The sequence below is a fragment of the Zingiber officinale genome, chromosome 8B, assembly GCF_018446385.1.
Source record: "Zingiber officinale cultivar Zhangliang chromosome 8B, Zo_v1.1, whole genome shotgun sequence".
NCBI classification, from domain to species: Eukaryota; Viridiplantae; Streptophyta; class Magnoliopsida; order Zingiberales; family Zingiberaceae; genus Zingiber; species Zingiber officinale.
The window spans coordinates 54,984,676-55,004,237 of record NC_056001.1 but is presented as its reverse complement, the minus strand read 5'-3'; the positions used below and the strand labels follow the sequence as shown (position 1 = coordinate 55,004,237).

At 38.8% G+C, this 19,562-nt stretch overlaps 1 protein-coding gene and 1 long non-coding RNA gene across 3 annotated transcripts in view; one reads left to right on the top strand and one right to left on the bottom strand.

Annotated features, from left to right (window-relative positions):
- The window catches only part of LOC122016892, a 45,746-nt gene extending 42,357 nt beyond the window's left edge, over positions 1-3,389 (bottom strand). The window contains exon 1 of the long non-coding RNA XR_006121220.1: positions 2,885-3,389. This is a non-coding gene — a long non-coding RNA (uncharacterized LOC122016892). The remainder of the gene's footprint in view (positions 1-2,884) is intronic.
- A 264-nt stretch (positions 3,390-3,653) lies between these two features.
- LOC122016888 (ATP-dependent helicase BRM-like) lies at positions 3,654-19,012 on the top strand. Of its 2 annotated transcripts, XM_042574315.1 has the most exons (14): positions 3,655-4,222; positions 5,229-6,575; positions 6,738-8,060; positions 8,140-8,249; positions 8,384-8,471; positions 8,552-8,638; positions 8,914-9,006; positions 9,099-9,182; positions 12,108-12,311; positions 13,587-13,826; positions 13,902-15,449; positions 15,531-16,046; positions 17,002-17,256; positions 18,087-19,012. In XM_042574315.1, the coding sequence occupies exons 1-14, from the start codon at positions 4,037-4,039 to the stop codon at positions 18,801-18,803; spliced, it is 6,798 nt and encodes a 2,265-aa protein (XP_042430249.1). In that variant the 5' UTR covers positions 3,655-4,036; the 3' UTR covers positions 18,804-19,012. The 2 variants fall into 2 exon arrangements, with proteins under 2 accessions (XP_042430250.1, XP_042430249.1); XM_042574316.1 differs by lacking the exons at positions 17,002-17,256; positions 18,087-19,012 and adding an exon at positions 16,652-16,752 and having other exon boundaries at positions 3,654-4,222.
- Positions 19,013-19,562: the final 550 nt, after the last annotated feature.

Here is a 19,562-nt window from a genome sequence, read left to right as displayed (position 1 = left end):
CTTTTTGCTAACAAACAAGTTTCATATTTAAATAAAGCTAAAAAATATGTTGCAAATAACTGAAAGGAGGGTAGCCTAGTTGACGACGCTTTAGAAGAACCTGTTATGCTTGACAATCACTGATGTGTGGTGAGCACTCCCTCCCTCTTAGTACTACGTCCAATGATCTCCTTTGTCAGAATGACACAAAACATGAATAAATCAGTACAGTGCAAGTCTTTAGTAAGTTGGCCTACAGATAGTAGTATGTGCGCCAAGGAAGGCACTAGTAGGATATTAGATAAGGATAGGGTGGGGACAATTGCACAGTCCCAACTCCAGTTACCAAAGATTTGCCACTATTAGCATTGACAATTGTGGTTCGCCTGGGAGGCGAGCGCTGAGTAAAATCGGTCACATTAAAAGTCATGTGATATGTTGCACGAAAATCAAGTGTCCAGGAATGATATGCTATCCCTTGAGCCGAACTAAGAAGAGTATTACCTGAGGAAGTAGGTAGACCATCAGGTGGAAGGATGGACAGCTGCTGCTCGACTGCCCGACTTGGACTATCTTGTCCAATGGTCTGGCCTAGATCAATGTTTTGCCCTGTTGTTTGGGCAGCTGCTCCTGCACTGCAACTTGGCTTGGCTTGACTATCGGGCTAGACAAACTGTCCTGTTCAATATCTCGCTCGTCAACAAGAGATGCCTTGCTAAGTCTGCCTGCCTGGCTTGGCCAAAAGCCTTGCCCACTGCTATCTTTTCTCTTGTCGGCTTGGAGGTCATGCCACCGGTCAAGGTATCCATAAAGTTTAAAACAGTTGTCACGGGAGTGCTTAACGCTACCACAATGCGAGCAAGGAGCGGGCTTAGCGGTTGGACCTGTTCTCCCACCAGGACTCGACCAAGAACCAACATGAGGTGGAACCCGAGAGCCTGACCGAGAACCTCAGGTTGCTAAGCCTGCTCCATGTAGATCATTCACAGGGTGGCTGGTCATTACTGATTGTTGAGTAGCCTCCCAACAAACATGGATAAAAGCTTGCTATAGTGTGGCGAGTGGCTAGACTTGTAGGATATCGCTACGCATATTATCAAGGCCATCCAAAAATAGGTAGACGCAATCTTCTTGAACCAAGGAATTGTACTGCTAAATATCAACTGGGTAGTCCATCGGATTTAGTCATCGGAAATCAATTTCCCGCCAAAGTCCTTGAAGATCTAAATAGAACTCCTCTAGAAAACCACCGACTTGTTTAAGTCATGTCAAATGGCGATAAAGATCGTACACTTGAGAGGTGTTGTGGCTAGGGCGTCCCATACCGATTTCGTGGTTGGGAAGCGAATAAAATTCAAAATAAGGAAGACATCCATAGAGTTGATTAACTAACCTTTGACAATAACATTATTAGTATGCCATCGTCGAAAGGCCAGATTGGCCAGGGCTGGCTGAGGGAAATCTCCATTGATATATCCCAATTTATCTTTGTCCGGAATATACATTTCAACCACCTGGACTATAACGAATAGTTGGAGCCATCCAGCTTTATGCCAATCGAGGCTATAGCTATGTCAGATCCGGAGGTTGTGTGGCTGCCGAGTTGATTAAATTGAGTGGTTAGGTCGGTTGAAGGAATTTCAACGACCATGGTAGGGTGGTGGAAGAATTAGAATGTAGAGGTTGTAACTAGCTCTAATACCATGTCAAAACCTTTAGGTAGAAGAAAAGTATTTCTTTTCCTTGAATTATCCAACGATAATACATACATTATATAGTGATACAATGTGATATGCTAATTACAGTAAAAAATTGAATGCTGCCTATAACAACAACAATAACCAAACATTTTCCCACTAGTTGAATACTGCCTATCCTACCGTAATTTAGAGATTATATTCCTAACAAGTGATACGCTAATTATAATAAGAATTGAATGCTGCCAACTCAGTGATTATCTTTCCTAACTCACTCCAACAGGAGTGGGTAGGAAGCTCGTCGACAACCGACGGCCGAGATCTCGAAGTATTGGAGTGTGGAATCGCTTCAACACTTCATGATGTCAATTGCCTACAAGCATCCAATCCACTCCTTCACATTTTTCAATTTCAAGAACATTATTCGGCGAAACCCAAAACTAAAGGCAATCATGAAGTCCTACATAGATACCATTATACCGTGCATCAGGAGCAACCTTGCCGCTACCGTCCTAAGCTCTGCATTCTCTCAAGCATTGACATTATTTACCACGCATTTATCTATAATTACCCTAAAATATGAAGAACAAAAAACAGCAGATGCACAATATTAACGCAGAGGCCATTGCTGAGCTAAACAAGATCGTGTGTGGCGACTCAGTCCAGTTTGACGGACTCCTCAAAAGGCACAACGGTTTTAGCTTTACTGTCTTAAGCTGTTGCATACATCTGGTCTATTAAAAAGAATTACACCAATAGGAACAGCAACGAGCTAGGCATGATCCCTTAAAAGAAAATTTTCCATATTGTTAAAGTAAAATCATTTCCAGCATAAATACAGAACAAACTACGGTAAAACTGAACAAAATAGGTAAAAGAGAAAATTAGGTTAAGATAATCACACAAGCGGAAGGGAAAACGCCGAAAAACCGAATCCTTGTCAAACTTCTCGATCGTCTCCACGGGACTACCTATTTCGGCCGAGAGACCCATCACATGATAAAAAAAAACCCTAGATCAACTCCCAAGCATCAGAACCAGGAGGGAGAATCAAATCCAAGAAGTAAGGAAAAAAAAAAGGCAAAAGCTTCAAACTACGGATAACCCTGATCTAACAACATCAGAATCATACACCACGACAAATCCGCAGTTGGTGGTGGGGAATAAGAATGCACAGACCGTTAAACGAAGATGATCTTGTTACGTACCTCAGACAGTTGCGATCGGGAAGGGATCAGGCGATCGACTTCTGGAAGACAAGAGAATCACCGAGTGGACGCGAGGGGGGCAGGGAGGGAGTGGACATGGGAGAGTGAGGAAACCCCTTGGTCACGCCTTTTCCACGTGATTAAGTACCTCGAAATATCTTGTATCCTTACTGCACAGCACTTGACTCCGCTTCGAATAAATCCGCTTCTTAGTCCAAACAGCCAACACACTGTTACACAGAGCCTTTCCATATAGGACAACACAACGTGGCGCGACCATCTGGCATTGTTGCATTCGCTCACAAGAGAAGTTCCTGTCGTGATCACTTGCGAAGCCCAACAAATTACTTTATTAAAGAAGTAGGGCGCACCTAGACTCCAGCTGTAATTTACTCACATTTTTTTTTGTAAATAATTAAATTATTTAAGGAAGAGGCTTAAGCGGGGCCCGCCCCAAAACAGCCTTTGGTCAGGCGCCGAACTGCCACGTCATAAAACCACTTGGTCAACCCGGTCAAGACTACTTTAGACCATTACTAGATTGTTATTTGACAAAATTGCCCTCACTCGGTGAGTTTACAACTAAGTGAGAGTATGTCTATGAATGGAAATTCAAGTATGAAGATGGAAAAAGCGGTTTTCTTACATTTCTAAAACCAGGGGTATCCGTCGTAATTTAATAGAATGTGGGGGGCTATTAACCAAATCATTTAACCTTGGTTATGGGAGCCAACTCAGGTAGAATCCGATGGACGTCTGAAAAGAGATCGTGGAAAAATGAGCAAAAAGCGAGAATAAATGAGGAAAAAAGAACCAGATGAGGTGAGTTGTTTTAGGGTTAGGGTTTGACCGAAGCTGGCACGTAATCGAGACTTTTTTTTTCGTTTTTAAAATTCTGAGATCAATCGCCGGCGCTCCGGCGGGATCGCAGTGTTCCGAGGCGAGTTTGATGGTTCACCTGCCATCTGGCGTCTTCAAAGCAGCTATTATTTTGGGTAGGTGGCCGGCAAACTGACTGGCGTGAGCGGTATACTTCAGTCCACTCGGTTGCGTCGCGATCGGAAGTGTTGGCGGTCGGCTTTGACGCGGCTGCAGTTTTGGAGGGTTTCAAATCCGTAAAGATCGATCTTTGAAGGTGGTGGCGGATTGGGCATGCAATCTGGCAGCGGCCCCAGCCCGGCGCCGGCTCATCAGCCGCCGCCGGGGCGGTCGTCACCGTCTTCCGCCGCGTCTCCGTCCTCCTCGTCCTCCGCCGTCTCCGCTCCCAACCACCTTGGTCTCGAGTCGATGCAGCAGCGGCAACAGCAGCAGCGGCAGCTGCAGCTGGCTCATAGGAAGGTCAGTAGTGGACACCCGTTATTGTTTGTCTTCGTACCCTGACATGTGTGACAGTTGCGGCCGTTGCGTGGGGATCTGAGAAAAAGATGGTCGTCAATGTTTGTTTCCATATTTCGGGAAAAGTGGGGACAGAGTGTGTTCTGTAATTCTAAATCTTCGGTTTTCGGAGAATTCGCACTGGACGTAGCGGCCTAGATTCGCTGTATCCTGTGCTTTTCTCACCAGTATGCTGTGTTTTTCTAACCAGGCTCCTTGTTCGATTTTGGTCATATGTTCTTTTCGTTCAAGTGCTTTTCTCTGCCATCTATCGGCGATTAGCTGACTCCCAGGTCGGCAGGGATGAACCTCTTTCTCTCCTCTTCCTATATCTCAATCTATGACAGATTTATTCAGCTTAATCTTCCATTTATTCTCTCTATCTATCTCTAGGCCTTGCAACTTCTTCTATTTGTATTTCGTTTTTGCGGCGTCAATCGATTCAGAGCTAAAATTATCGACTTGCATCCCAATTTTTGTTGTCTCCGAGCTTGACTTCTTCCATTCATTTCTTTTACATTTATGATTTCAAATGGATTGGTTTTCTCATGTTTGAATACGGATTTCTTTTCATTCTTTTGAAATGTCAGAACTTGACTATATTTTCAATTTTCAGTCTTTGTGAAGTCTGGCACAGCGATATAATAGTTTCTATACAAGGTTTTGTTTGGTTGTATGTTTCTGCAAATGTTTTACTGGAGCACTGAGCCTTCATCAGTGGTTAGGTTCGGACATCTTCTTCCAGTTGCTTCTTTTGGATTTCCTTTTTCTGATTATTTAGATGTTCATGATCATACTACTTGCCGGACTTTCTGTCTATTTTGTTTTGCAACGCTTGGATTCGACTCCGTCTTATATAGTTCATACATCAGTCTATGTATTGGCCAGAGCTAATGATATGTACAATTGTCATAAGAAACAAAGTTTTGGTTTTTTTTGTTGTACGTGACTAGTTTTGCTTGTATTTTAGGCATTACTAGCACAACAACAAAATCATCATCAGCAGCAGCAGCTAAGTAAAGCTGAAACCGATCAATCTCATCTTCCCTATCAAGCTGGTGGTACATTTGGAGTCTCTGGAGCTGGATTTCTGGCAAACTCTGCCCCAAATTTGTCTCAATCATCCAAAAAATATGGCAATATTCCTTATCAACCAAGTGTGTTGCAGCTTCGCGAAGAAAATCAAAGTAAAGGGCTTGGCACTGGACAACAACTGCAGAATCCAATTCATCAAGCTTACCTCCAATTTGCTTTGCAGTCTGCTCAGCAGAAATCTGATGGTAATTTCGCTATGCAGCAGCAAGTTAAAACCAGTATGGTTAGTCAATCTGGAAGAGATCAAGACATGATCATGAACAAATTAAAGATGCAGGAACTTATGTCACAGACTGCTAATAAGTCACAGATGCCCATGTTTAAGAGAACAGTTGAACAATTCACAAATGCTGAGAAGCAGATGGAGCAAGGTCGGACAAATCATGATCAAAGAAATGATCTGAAGCCTTTCCCAACAGATGCTCATTTGGCTTCTGTTAACATGATAAGACCAGTGCAATCACTGCTGCCACCATCTAATGTGCAAAATTTTGCAAACAACCAATTAGAGATGGTACAGATGCAAGCAATTCAGGCATGGGCTAAGGAACATAACATTGATCTGTCTGTTCCTGCAAATTTAAATTTGATTGCCCAAATTCTGCCACTTATGCAGTCGAATGGAGTTCCTGCTGGGCAAAAGCCAACTGAAACTAGTACGATGATACATCAATCTTTACCGACTTCTAAACAGCAGGCAATGCAGTCACCAGCTGGTAGTGAAAGTTCAGCTCATGGAAATTCAACAAGTGACTTGTCCGTTGGGCAGCATATGAAGCGTCGCCAAATGCTTCCACTGTGTTCTAATAGTGCTGGAGATACCCCTAGCATCAATAATAGTATTTTGCATATGAAACAGCAGCAGTTTGCTGAGAATAGCCAGGTCGGTCAGAATGAAACGGTTATTCGACTTCCAACAGTGCGCTGCAGTGGTGCACAAGATACACATTTGGCAAATTCATCTGGTTCCATGAATCATACCCTAGAAAAATCTAATTATAATAGTACTTCAATGGTGAATAAAATGCAAACGCAAAGTTTTAGGCCCTTGCAGCAAGCGAATCAGCCCATCCCATTACTTGCAACTCCATCCAATAATATTACAGGTGCTCATAATCCAACTGATACTGGATCTTCTCAGACACCAAAACAACATTTTGGGTTCACCAAGAAACAACTTCATGTTCTCAAGGCTCAAATCCTAGCTTTCAGGCGTTTGAAGGTACTTGAAAATTTTCCTGCTTTTTTTTCATTGAAAACTGTCACTTCATTTTTGTTTTCCTTGGTGCATTTGCCATGAAATTCTCTATAATTCATAAGGTGATACTGTTTTCCTTTCAAGATTTTAACTAAGAGTTTTTTTTTTTCGTGTCGTCCACAATAGCGTGGTGAACGAAGTCTACCACCTGAAGTTCTTCAAGCAATCTCAGATTCTGCTTCAGATTATCAACCATCTCATGGCCCCAGTCAACCTGAAAACGTAAACCATGATTCGGCAAAGACTGCTATCACCAGCAACAACGAGCATAGGAGAATCATAGAATCTAATAGCCAGACTGAACAATCTACCTTTGCGACCAAAAGGCATACTCAGATGAAGGAGGAGCCTTTTTATGGAGAGGAGAAAATTGCATTTGCCAGTCAAATGCAAGTTTCTGTTGATTTAGAAAAGGAGCCTGCGCACATGGGTTCTATTGGTAAGTTGGAAGAAAGTAGCTCCAATGTCAAATCCGAGCAAGAGAGTGAAAAGGGAAGTCAAAACTCATCCTCCAAAGGCGATTGTCATGTTGTCAAGGAAAAAGTTAGTCCTGCAGATGGTGGCAGTATGGTTCCTGGATGTGTGAAAATGCCTGCACCAACAAATACCACAGAATCTTCAAGAGATGGTGTTTTGAAAAAGTACCATGGCCCAATTTTTGATTTCTCATCATTTACTAGGAGACCTGACACCTTGGCATCAACGGCTACCAATTACTCCAGTAATCTAACTTTGGCTTATGATGTCAAAGATTTGCTGTATGAGGAAGCTAAATCTGTGCTTACCAAGAATAGAACAGAGAACTTAAAGAAGATTAGTTGGTTACTTGCATTTAACCTCGAACGGAAAATAATTAAGCCAGATCTTGTGGTACAGTTGCAAATTGAAGAGAAAAAACTCAAACTATTCAATCTTCAGGCACGTTTAAGGGATGAAATTGAACATCAACAAGAGGAGATAATGGCAATGTCTGACAGGCAATACCGCAAATTTGTTAGACAATGTGAACAGCAACGCGTTGAGCTAGCAAGGCAAGTTCAACAGCTGCAAAGGGCATCGAGAGAGAAGTTACTGAAATCCGTATTTCAGTGGCGTAAGAAACTCTTAGAGTCACATTGGGCCATTCGCGATGCTCGGACTACACGAAATAGAGGAATTGCTAAATATCATGAGAGGATGTTGAGAGAGTTTTCTAAGAGGGAGGATGAAGACAGAAATAAAAGAATGGAGGCATTGAAGAATAATGATGTAGATAGGTACCGTGAAATGTTACTGGAGCAGCAGACAAGCATCCAAGGAGATGCTGCTCAGCGTTATGCTGTTCTTTCTTCCTTTTTAACCCAGACAGAGGAGTATCTTCTCAGGCTTGGGGGGAAAATCACAGATGCAAAGGGTAATCAAGAGGTTGAAGAAGCAGCAAATGCTGCAGCTTCTGCTGCACGTGCACAGGTTTAATAATGCTGAATGATTTTTGCTCTTCTATCTCTTTTCCACTGCTTAATTATAGTACTATCATTACTGCTGACAGGGTCTTTCATCAGAAGAAATCAGAGCTGCAGCAGCATGCGCAGGGGAGGAAGTAATGATACGAAACCGGTTCTCTGAAATGAATGCCCCAAAGGACAGTTCTGTTAACAAGTAAGCTTGTCTTAATTTTTTGGCTATATATTTGATTGAAATGTTATCCTCTTCCTTGGAACGATATCTCCATCTCTCCTTTATTGTTTCTTATCTCACCTTTATTGTCTCATTGTCTCTATATTTTGTGTTAGGTATTATAATTTGGCTCATGCTGTGACAGAAAGAGTCACGAGGCAACCTTCGATGTTGCGGGCTGGAACCTTGAGAGACTATCAACTTGTAGGTTCAATTTCATAAATTTTTTTTGCATATGACTATAAGTTTGTAGATGAAGTGATTTTATTTAGTTATATTTCCAGGTTGGATTGCAGTGGATGCTTTCCTTGTACAATAACAAGTTGAATGGTATTTTGGCAGATGAGATGGGTCTCGGCAAGACTGTGCAGGTTGCTAATTTCTAAATCTTCATGCTATTTAATATTGCTGATACCCACTTATATTTTCCCTTCTGGATAACAAATTATACTGCATTAGTATATTATGTGCAATTTTGTTTATTTTTGGACTCTGGACTTGTTCTTTAATATTTGCTTCTTTGGAACATTTTTTGTCGATTTCAACTGAGTGCTTGTAATGTGAATGTTTGTAACATGAATGTTTGTAACATGAATGTTTGACATATTAAATTGATGAAGCATCATTTGATTTGTGAGCTCTACAGGTAATGGCACTGATTGCTTACCTGATGGAGTTCAAAGGAAATTATGGCCCACATTTGATCATCGTCCCTAATGCTGTTTTAGTAAATTGGAAGGTAATGCCTTTGGTTCAGTGTTATTCTTCAATATGCTCATGTTCTTAAAAAAAGAATTTGGAGAATGGGCTGACACTGCAAAATGTATTCAGAGTGAGCTGCTAAATTGGCTGCCATCTATATCATGCATTTTTTATGTTGGTAGCAAGGAAGAAAGGTCAAAGCTTTTCTCTCAGGTTGGTTGGTGTATACCTGTTTCTTTTATGATAATGTGATTTTCCACTTTTCTACTTTATGCACACGCCACTGATACATGAATTTCTTTACAAGTTCATGTTACAAACAATGAAAATCTGACAGGTGTCTACATTTAGTGGGCTATTTATTTACATGTAATTCTGCATGGTTATTGATGGATATCAACATGCTGAATGATTTGAGTGGTGCACATAAACTGTGACAATGTAACTGCCCATGCATGGATGATAACTTCTGTAGAAATCATAAGGAAACACCTAGAGCGCTAATATGAGAGTTTAGAGGAGTGGTGTAATTGAATTATACCAGGCCCACCTTTTATGCTCCAGTCCAACACAACATAAGACAAGCAAATATGCAATGTGAGACTGAAAAGACTAGTTATTTTGATAGCACTTCACTAAGAGGGTTGGTGTATATTTCAATAATATATTCATGAAAAAAGTCGTGTAGCTATGCTATGCTGATTCTTTGGACATAATAGTTTCTCATCATTAACAATCAAATGTAATGTGTTTAGTCTAATTATCACAATGCATGTAGTTCAAAGCTTGTGAAGCCAAGATGTTAGTGTTAGGTCACATCATCTCAAAATCTATGTTTGTAGCACAAAAGCAAGCTACAATAGTCTGGTTCTTTCTACCCAAAACAACATCTAACATAAGTGCATATTCTAACGTAGAGTTGCTGTTGATAGAAAGCACACATTATTTTGCTTATGAGAATGTTTCAATACTCAGTTGTACATGCTTCGTACAATTACACTTTTCTTCTTGGATGCTCTTTTACGCTATGTAGACCATTCAACACTTCTATCCTATGGCAATGACACACTTCAGATTTTTGTTTGCACGAATTGACTTGCTGCACCAAAAGCGAAAGAGATCAGGTCTTTTAACTGCACAGTACATAATGTTTTCCCACAAGTCTCCAATATCATAGGCAGTCTTCGAAATCTTTGCCTGGTATCATTTGGAACAGTTGGAGTGTATACTGATTTGCATCCAAGGGTCTCACATAGATCCGTAGAACATATCCTCTGAGACAAGACTCTTTCCGCACTGTTAGGAATCTCAAACTCCAAAGCTTTACTTTCACTGATTTGTGTCAAATTCTTTCTTCAAATACTTTATACACTCTATGACACCATGCATTTCACTGTGACTTGTGAGTCAGTCATGACATTGCAACCAAAATAAACTGCCAAGAGTGCTATGCGCATGACTTTGTTTCAACTTAAAAAAATGCATGGTCAACTGCACTTTAGACTTTAAAGGTGAGAGGGGTTGTGAAGAAAGGTGTAACTGAATTGATTTGGGTAGTACAATACTACAATTTCATCTCATTTTCAAGTTTCAAATAAAATATTGTATAAGCAATGTGGGACTGAAAACTATATATTCTAACACTCAAGTAATTTGTTTCTATGAAACTTCACTTTGACCTTACAGATGAAATTTTACAACTGAAAGTTCTCATTCCTATGTCACTTTAACCTTTACAACTTGAACACATGTTTCAGCAACTTTGAGTATCAAGATTTTAATACTTTTTTATGATGTCTACCTAAGATTTTTGTCGGATCATTATGTATGGCACTTTGGCATAAGATTTTTGTTGGATTATTATGTATGACACGTTGACATGGTTGAAATACCATTGCAAAAATGCTAAAGTTATTTGATTGTCATCTGTCATGGTGGAAGTGGCATATTGATCAATTAGAGTGTTAATCAATTTCTTGGAAGCACATGTAATGCCTTTGTTGATTTTTGGTACTTTATTGGGTTTTTTCTTTCTGAATTTATCAAAGCAAAATACATGAATTTTAGTAGTGTACTTTTTTTAACCTAACTCATTAGTATATATTACTAGAGAGTAGAGATCCAAAACCAACCAGACCTAATTTAACATTATTTGACTCAAATGGTCCAATTCACTCAACTAATAATGCAAACATAGCATGAGGGTTCATTTACTATCACAAGGTTGAGTGCCTTGTGCACCTGGAAATTTTAGGTTAGATCGGGAGCAAAGCTGGACTTGACCCAATATACACTAATGGTAAGGAATGGAAAGGTGTGATCAACTTACCATGATAATATGTCAAGCCTCTCAATCCATGACTGACATTTTTGTTCTTGCTGAAGCTAATGTTTCTGTCATATCCTCATATCCTTTCTTTCTCCACATTCTTATTTTATATCCTTATTACTACTAAAATACATTTCATAAGAGCACAGTATCAAGATAATAGTTGCTATGCTAGATGAGTGTTAACTTATAATTTATCTACAGTTCTTTTTGAAAGAAATGCTTTATCTTTCTTGTTTTCTAAGTGGAGTATCTGTTCTTATCAGTTTAATATCAATCTTGTTTTCTTTACAGTGGTTTATGATTTGTGATTCACTTTAAATTATAACAATTGCTGACCACAGAATAGATATTATTTCATTCCCCATTTTAATCTACAAACTGATAGATTTTTGTTCTGTAGAATATAAATGATGGTTAATGTTGATGTAATTTTAGGGAAAAGTCCATAAAGTAAATGACATAAATATAATGACCCTTAGAAAAATAAGTTCCATAAGGCAAATGAATTAAATACTCCTTTTTGCTCAAAAATAAAGTCCCTCAGAAGCCTTGTGTTAACAGAAACAAAATAAACGACCAATTATACCAACATATAATCCACCCTTAAAAGCTGCATTAAGTTTTTTTCTTTTATGATATTTACAAGAATAGAAGGTCTAATCGGTTAGCTGAGGATGCATGAAATTTTTGGTTAAATTGATGATTGAAACTTTTTGGTTAATTAAGACTTCTAATGAATTGGAAGTTGGCATGTACTTCAACACCATATTGCATCCGTGCTCAGTTTCTTCTTTGTTTCTTTGCAGGAAGTATGTGCTGTTAAATTTAATGTGCTGGTAACAACTTATGAATTCATTATGTACGATCGCTCTAAGCTATCAAAAATTGATTGGAAGTACATCGTCATTGATGAAGCTCAAAGAATGAAAGATAGAGAATCTGTTTTGGCACGTGACCTTGATAGATACCGTTGCCAAAGGCGATTGCTACTCACTGGAACCCCTTTGCAGGTTTGATCTATCTACCTTTTATATTGGTAAACAACTAGAAGTGCTTGTGACATATTTATGCCACATAAATGTTTTGCAGTATGATAGTTTTAAATATTTTTTTTTCACAAAGTTCTATGCTTAGCTTGTTTGGTTGCATGCTTTATTATGGTTTCAAAAAGTGTAAGCAGGTGGTATGTGATTGACTCGCTTCATAGTGCATATGCAACTTACATAGCCATATGTTGGAACATATGCAGTCAAGTATTACAGTATTTAAAAAAATATTTTTTTTGATATCTAAAGTATTTATCACTTCCAAAAGTGTTTAAGCTAACACTTACTAGTCACAAACTACTAAGGTAATTCAAAATTTCAAGTAAAATTTGGTCGAGCTTAACATGGTTCAAATGAACCAAGATAAATTTTTTAACTGCATGTGCCAATTTAAAGATCTGTCTAGATGACTTCATATGAGCCCCAAGTGGTGGCTTTTAGAAACCATGTTTTATAAACCAAAATATCATAAGATATTACATGGTTTATGTTTTTTTTTAATTAGTCTTTAAAAATCTTACATCTAATAAAATTTTGGTTTATGAAACATGGTTTTTAATATTAACATGATGTGTGAGGATGAAACATAGTTTGCTTCCCTTCCATGTCTTCAACACATAATCGCCACTTGTGACGAAGTTACATCCCTCCCATGAAAGGTTTGGGGTTTTTCTTGATAACAATATACTTCATGCATCATTTTTCACAGGCGATCTTTCCTGTATGTAGTAGCCAATACCAGGTTCATCCTAGGTCATCTTATAGTCTTTAGAGGCTCGAGTGGGGCCCGTGTCAACTCAGATCTCATCTTTATCATTTTCTCTTTAATGACAAGAAAGCTATAAAAAAAATTGTGTATTAATTCTGTTGGTGAGTATGGTTTTCTTGTAAATTTGATTCTGCTTGGCATTTATCAAGATGTAGGGAACTAGGGATGAGTTGGTAGAAACTAAAATTTTAAGCTTCAGTTGATAAGATGATTAGTCTAGATTAATTTCAATTTGGAACTCAGACGTAGCCTCTTTTGGTGTCATGCCTTTGTATGTTAACATTATTTCCTTTCTTATAAATTAGATTTTTTTCTACATGGATTTAACTAATGATGTGGGTTTAAATCGAGCTAGTGAATCGAATTTTCCCAGCTTATAGTGTATGGGGATGATAGTTAGATCATATTTAGACAAGGTAACTCCGATTTCAGATATGTGTTAAATATGTTGGTTGAAAATCTATTTGCAGAATGACCTCAAGGAGCTGTGGTCCCTCTTAAATCTACTTCTTCCAGAAGTTTTCGATAATTGCAAGGCATTTCATGATTGGTTTTCGAAGCCCTTTCAGAAAGATGGTCCTCATAATGAAGAGGATGAGTGGCTTGAGACTGAAAAAAAGGTGATCATAATCCACAGACTGCACCAGATTCTGGAGCCTTTCATGCTGCGAAGACGTCTTGAGGATGTTGAAGGTTCACTTCCTCGGAAGGTAATTGTAGTGTGAACCAAAATGCAAATTATACGAGAGTTTCCATGAAGCTTTTTTGTTACTTTATTTTTGCAGATTCCAATTGTGGTTAGGTGTAGAATGTCAGCTATCCAAGGTGCCATTTATGACTGGATTAAACCTACTGGTACTATTAGGGTTGATCCTGAAGATGAGATCCGCCGTGTGCAAAAGAATCCACTGTACCAGGTTAAAACATATAAGAATCTTAACAATAAATGTATGGAGTTGAGGAAAGTTTGTAATCATCCTTTGCTTAACTATCCTTACTTGAGTAACTATTCGAAGGATTTCATTGTTAGATCGTGTGGGAAGCTTTGGGTTCTTGACAGAATTCTCATAAAACTTCACAGAGCTGGTCATCGAGTTCTCCTCTTTAGTACAATGACTAAACTTCTTGATATTTTAGAGGAGTACTTGCAGTGGCGAAGACTTGTCTATAGACGTATAGATGGTTCAACGTGCTTGGAGGATCGGGAATTGGCAATTGTAGATTTCAACAGCCCTGATTCTGAGTGTTTTATCTTTTTGCTTAGCATTCGTGCTGCTGGAAGAGGTTTAAATCTCCAGACAGCAGATACAGTTGTCATATATGATCCTGATCCAAATCCCCAAAATGAAGAGCAAGCAGTTGCAAGGGCTCATCGGATTGGACAGAAACGAGAGGTGAAAGTCATATACATGGAAGCTGTTGTTGACAAAATCTCAAGCTATCTGAAAGAAGATGAGTTAAGGAGTGGAATAGCTGGGGATTCAGATGATGATCTTGCTGGCAGAGATAGGTACATGGGGTCAATTGAGAGCCTTATTAGAAGCAACATACAACAATATAAGCTAGATATGGCTGATGAAGTAATTAATGCTGGTCGTTTTGATCAAAGAACAACTCATGAGGAAAGACGAATGACACTGGAGATGCTGCTGCATGATGAAGAGAGATATCAGGAAAATGTACATGACGTTCCTTCTATGCAAGAAGTAAATCGCATGATTGCTCGTAGTGAGGAGGAGGTTGTACTATTTGATCAAATGGATGAGGATCTAGATTGGACTGCTGACATGATTAAACACAGTGAAGTCCCTAAGTGGCTTCGAGTTAGTTCTAGTGAGCTTGATGCCGTTACTGCTAGTTTATCCAAGAAACCTTTAAAAAACATATTGTCTGGCAATGTTGTAACTGAACCCAATGCACTTATGTGTGATCCTTCCTCTAGTAAAATGGAAAGGAGACGGGGCCGCCCTAGAAAAAATTATCAAGTTTATCTGGAATTGGATGATGAATATGGTGAAGATTCAGATATTGATTCAGAGGAGAGGAATGCTTCTGAAGAAGAGGTGGAAGTTGGGGGTTTCAATGATGAAGGGTTCAATGATGAAGAATTCATTGATGATGATGTTTTACGCAGCCATAAGATTCAAGTAACTCAGGGGATGGGTCATGATAAAAGGGGCCATGTGTCCTCTCAAACAATGGTTCGACGTTCTACAAACACATCTTCTGGAAGTGGTAGACTGTCACAACCTCAAACTCCTGTGTTGTCCTCACAAAAGTTTGGATCTCTTTCTTTATTAGAAGCCAGGCCTGGTCTTCCTTTGAAAAAGATGGTTGGTTAAACCTTATCGTACCTTTTTATGTTCTTTTCTATTTGATACTCGATTGACTTTAGTTATCTATTGATTTTTCAGTCTGAGGAACTAGAGGAAGGTGAAATTGCAGTCTCTGGTGATTCTCACTTGGATCTGCAACAATCAGGTAGCCAGCTTCATGACCATGAGGATGGAGAGGAAGATCAACAGGTTTTGCAACCAAAAATAAAGAGAAAGAGGAGTATAAGGATTCACCCAAGATATAATGTAGAAAAAGATGATAAACAATCAGATATTGCAAAAATTGCTGCACGTAGTTCAAAACTGCTAAAGGTTGGTAACGAATATGATAGTCCGTCAAGGACTGGAAAACTTGAGTCATTTTCTGATGCTGGTTTAGGGAAGCATGGCACAACTAATTCGTTGTTGAAGCACAAGCATAACACACCAGCAAAAAAGATTTCACCTATGCCAATCTCTGACAGAATAAGTTACTTTTCTGGTACAACCGAAGATGGTAATGGACATTCTAGAGAAAGTTGGAATAACAAGGCCAACAATTCTGGTGGGTCTACGCACATGGGTGAAAAAATGTCTGACATTACACAAAGAAAGGTAAGCCCCATTGTCTTTTAGCTGTTTTAGAATTATACCATTTTTGGCAGTGAGGAATTTTTTTGTTCAGCATTTGCAATATTGGGGGGCACAAAACAGAAGAATCGAATTACAACCAGTTAGCACAATTATTTTAGGAGAATGAATTGGGGTGGGGTGGCAAGAGTTGCAAAGGTGGGAATATTGAGATGGATGTGCAGGATAATTATGAGATTACCACAAAAAAATGTAATTGTTGTGTTGGCATCATGATAAAGTGAGAAAAATAAAAGACACGGAAGCATCTTCAAAAATAACCAATAGATTCTATAATTAAACAATCAACACGGTGTGTCTGGATGAAGTTCAAAGAAAGATCCAAATGATTTGGTTCACTGAAAATATGACTTCTCTTGGAGTTCAATTATGCACAGTATGATGACATTTAAACAGACTCGTAGATATTGTTTACTGATCATGTTAACAACTTATGTTTTTTGTTCACATTTCTATTTGATGTTTTGTATTTTATCTTCATGTCTAGCGAACTATTCGGGGCTTTTAGCTTCGACAGTTGACAAATAGAATGGAGTTAATAGTTATTTGTTTATTGTTCTTTTACTAAGGGTTAAATGCGAAGGGGAAGCTTGGTGCAACGGTAAAGTTGCTGCCATGTGACTTAAAGGACATGGGCTCAAGTCTCGGAAACTGTCTCTTGCAAAGCAAGGTAAGACTACGTATAGATCCTTCCCCAGAACTCCGCATTGGTGGGAGTTTCATGTATCTGGCTGCCTTTTTTACCAAGGGTTAAATGCAGTTTAGCATTTGAGTTTCACGTGTCTTAATAGTCCTTAGTGCTTATTACTCATCTTGCTGTCATCGAAAGTGATCTAAACAACACGGCATTGTTTTAAGTTCCTGATATGCGCTATCACCGTGCTGTTGAATTCAAGATTACTTACTTTCATACTTGTAGTGCAAGAATGTCATTAGCAAGCTGCAGATGAGAATACATAAAGATGGTAATCAAATTGTGCCAATTTTTTATGATTGGTGGAGGAGAAAAGAGAAACCAACATTTGCTATTAGTGCTGCAAGTGGCAATGTCCTGGATCTTCAGAGAATCGAACAGCGCGTGGACAATTTGGAGTACAGTGGTGTAACAGACTTCATAGCAGATGTGCAGACGATGCTAAAAAGTATAGTTCAGCATTGCAACTATACATACGAGGTATAGTCTGCTTCCTTCATTTCCAAGTTAAAGTACTTTAGAGTAGCAACCGATAAATCTGTTGTGCAAAATTATTGCATAATTTGTTTTCCAATTACTCTTCTTTTTCTTATGATGCATGATTTGTTACAAGTGCTGATCTTGCCAATGGCTGCATGATACTTCTTTGTTAACACAGTCGATCTATACAGCAAAGTGCTTTCTTCTCTATGTTGCTGTGCGAGTATAATTATTTGGAAAACCAAGGAAAACTGAACCAACCTGAGTCTGAATTGGGTTTCTAGTCGTGAAACACGCTCTAGTTTGGTCGGGTTTACAGTTTTTTTTTAATATATATATCTAAAACCTAAAACATCCAACCTGAACTGATTGGATACATAGGAATATGAAATTATACACAATCTAATAATTATTGGTAAAGTAGCATAAAAGTTCAAAGCAATAATAAATGCCCAAATGTTGATTGTATTCCGCTCACAAAAAACTTGAAAGAACCCAAAATTCAAAAAAAAAAAAAAAAGAAGCAAGACTGCTCTCTTGTTATTTTTCTCTGCAGTTAAATTGTTCTACTGTGACATTCAACAAAATATTTTTTATGATTGATCATCGTGTGATAAATTTTTTGTAATATCTGATTAGTGCGTAACTTTTCATATTCAGTTTGGTTAACCTTTCTATATGTAATTTTGTGAGCCTTCCCTCTTCCCCACTAATACCTTCCATCCAAGTAATGGCCATTTGCTTGTGAACATTATAAACTTTCAAGAATGTTCGGTATTAGGAACCATTATGGGTTATATTATCCTGATCGTGTTCCTCTTTTATTGCAGGTGAAGTGTGAAGCCGACAAGCTCCAAGCTTTGTTCTTTAATATAATGAAGATTGCATTTCCAGATTCAGATTTCCGGCAAGCTAGGAATGCAGTTACATTTTCTAACCCTAGGAAGCCTGCGACAATGCCAGCTGGTTCATCGCATAAACTAATCACCAACAAAATCAAGCGGCACACACTCATTAACAAGTTGGAGAAATCCTCGCCTCCACCAAGAACCTCACCTCATATGGCCACTCCTATGGACGATGAATCCAGGACCAAGTTGACATCTTCCAAGCAGCCAAAAGATTCGAGGCCGGTTTCCGGGAGCTGGACAGAGAAGGCACTTGAACCTTCACAATACCCGCCGCACCCGGGTGATCTTGTCATCTGCAAGAAGAAGAGGAAAGAAAGGGACAAATCCTCTGTCAAGCAAAGAATTGGTCCTGCATCACCATTGAACCCCAGTCGCTTCGGACCCCTCTCCCCAACCAGTTCAGGAGGCATGAGCTCCGGGCCATCTTCCTCGATCAACCGAAACTCCACCCTTTCAATTCCAAGAAATTCCAATTCATCTCTCCAGGCAAAGCACACATCCAGCTTGCCACATCGCGAGATGCAACGGCCCAATGATCGCAACAGGGTTTCGTGCAGTATAGCAGATATACAATGGGCCAAACCTGTAAAAAGGATGAGAACAGATAGCGGTAAAAGGAGGCCGAGCCAGATGTGAGTCGAAATTCGATGTATATATATTCCTGTATTATTGTATCCTTTCGATTTGGTAGTAGCCATTCTACAAGAGAAAGTCGCTTTTGTTCCTTTTTGATTCCCCATCTCTCCTTTGAACACTCATAGGCAAGGTAGTGGTGGTGGTAATGGTTGTAAGATCTCAAGACCACATTGATGAATGAGAATTAACCTCCGCAAAATTTATTCGTACCCCCCGGCCGCGACTCTTTTCAGTGGTCGATTGCTTTCTGATATCTTGCAGTGTGAAGCCATCAAGTGTAGGTATCTTCAAGAAGATACATTGTTGTTAAATTGGTGGATTTGTGAATTGAATATGGATTCATAGTTTGTTTCATGTTTTGTTGATCATGGAAAATGACGGTGGGTAAGTTTGTAAATGATGTTTTTCTTTTACATTTTCATCTTTTATCTGTCTAACTTTTGCGTGCACTTTTATATTTATCAAAAAATATATTTATTTTTTAAATACTTTTTTCTTAAAAAAATAAAATAATAAAAATGATTAGTAAGTGCAACTTGGACATTTTTTTTTTAATTTTTTAAGGGGAAGATTTTTTGAAAAATAAATGCATCTTTTGGTTAATAAAAAAACATAAATTGGAAATAAATTGGGCGCGCTTTTAGGAAATTTTGAAAATGAAGTGTGCTCTGTGATAAATTATCGTCAATTTGTTTTGGAAATTTGCAGATCTGTAAAACCAAGAAAACTCTCCTCGTGGTTGGAAAAAATCGAGAATAG

What these genes read in the sequence shown, in the direction of transcription:
- LOC122016888 (XM_042574315.1), top strand. Translation starts at nt 4,037, where the DNA reads ATGCAATCTGGCAGCGGCCCCAGCCCGGCGCCGGCTCATCAGCCGCCG. An exon ending in CCTTGAGAGACTATCAACTT is followed by an intron (nt 8,472 to 8,551) that starts GTAGGTTCAATT and finishes TTATATTTCCAG; the next exon opens with GTTGGATTGCAGTGGATGCT. An exon ending in AAGGTTCACTTCCTCGGAAG is followed by an intron (nt 13,827 to 13,901) that starts GTAATTGTAGTG and finishes TTATTTTTGCAG; the next exon opens with ATTCCAATTGTGGTTAGGTG.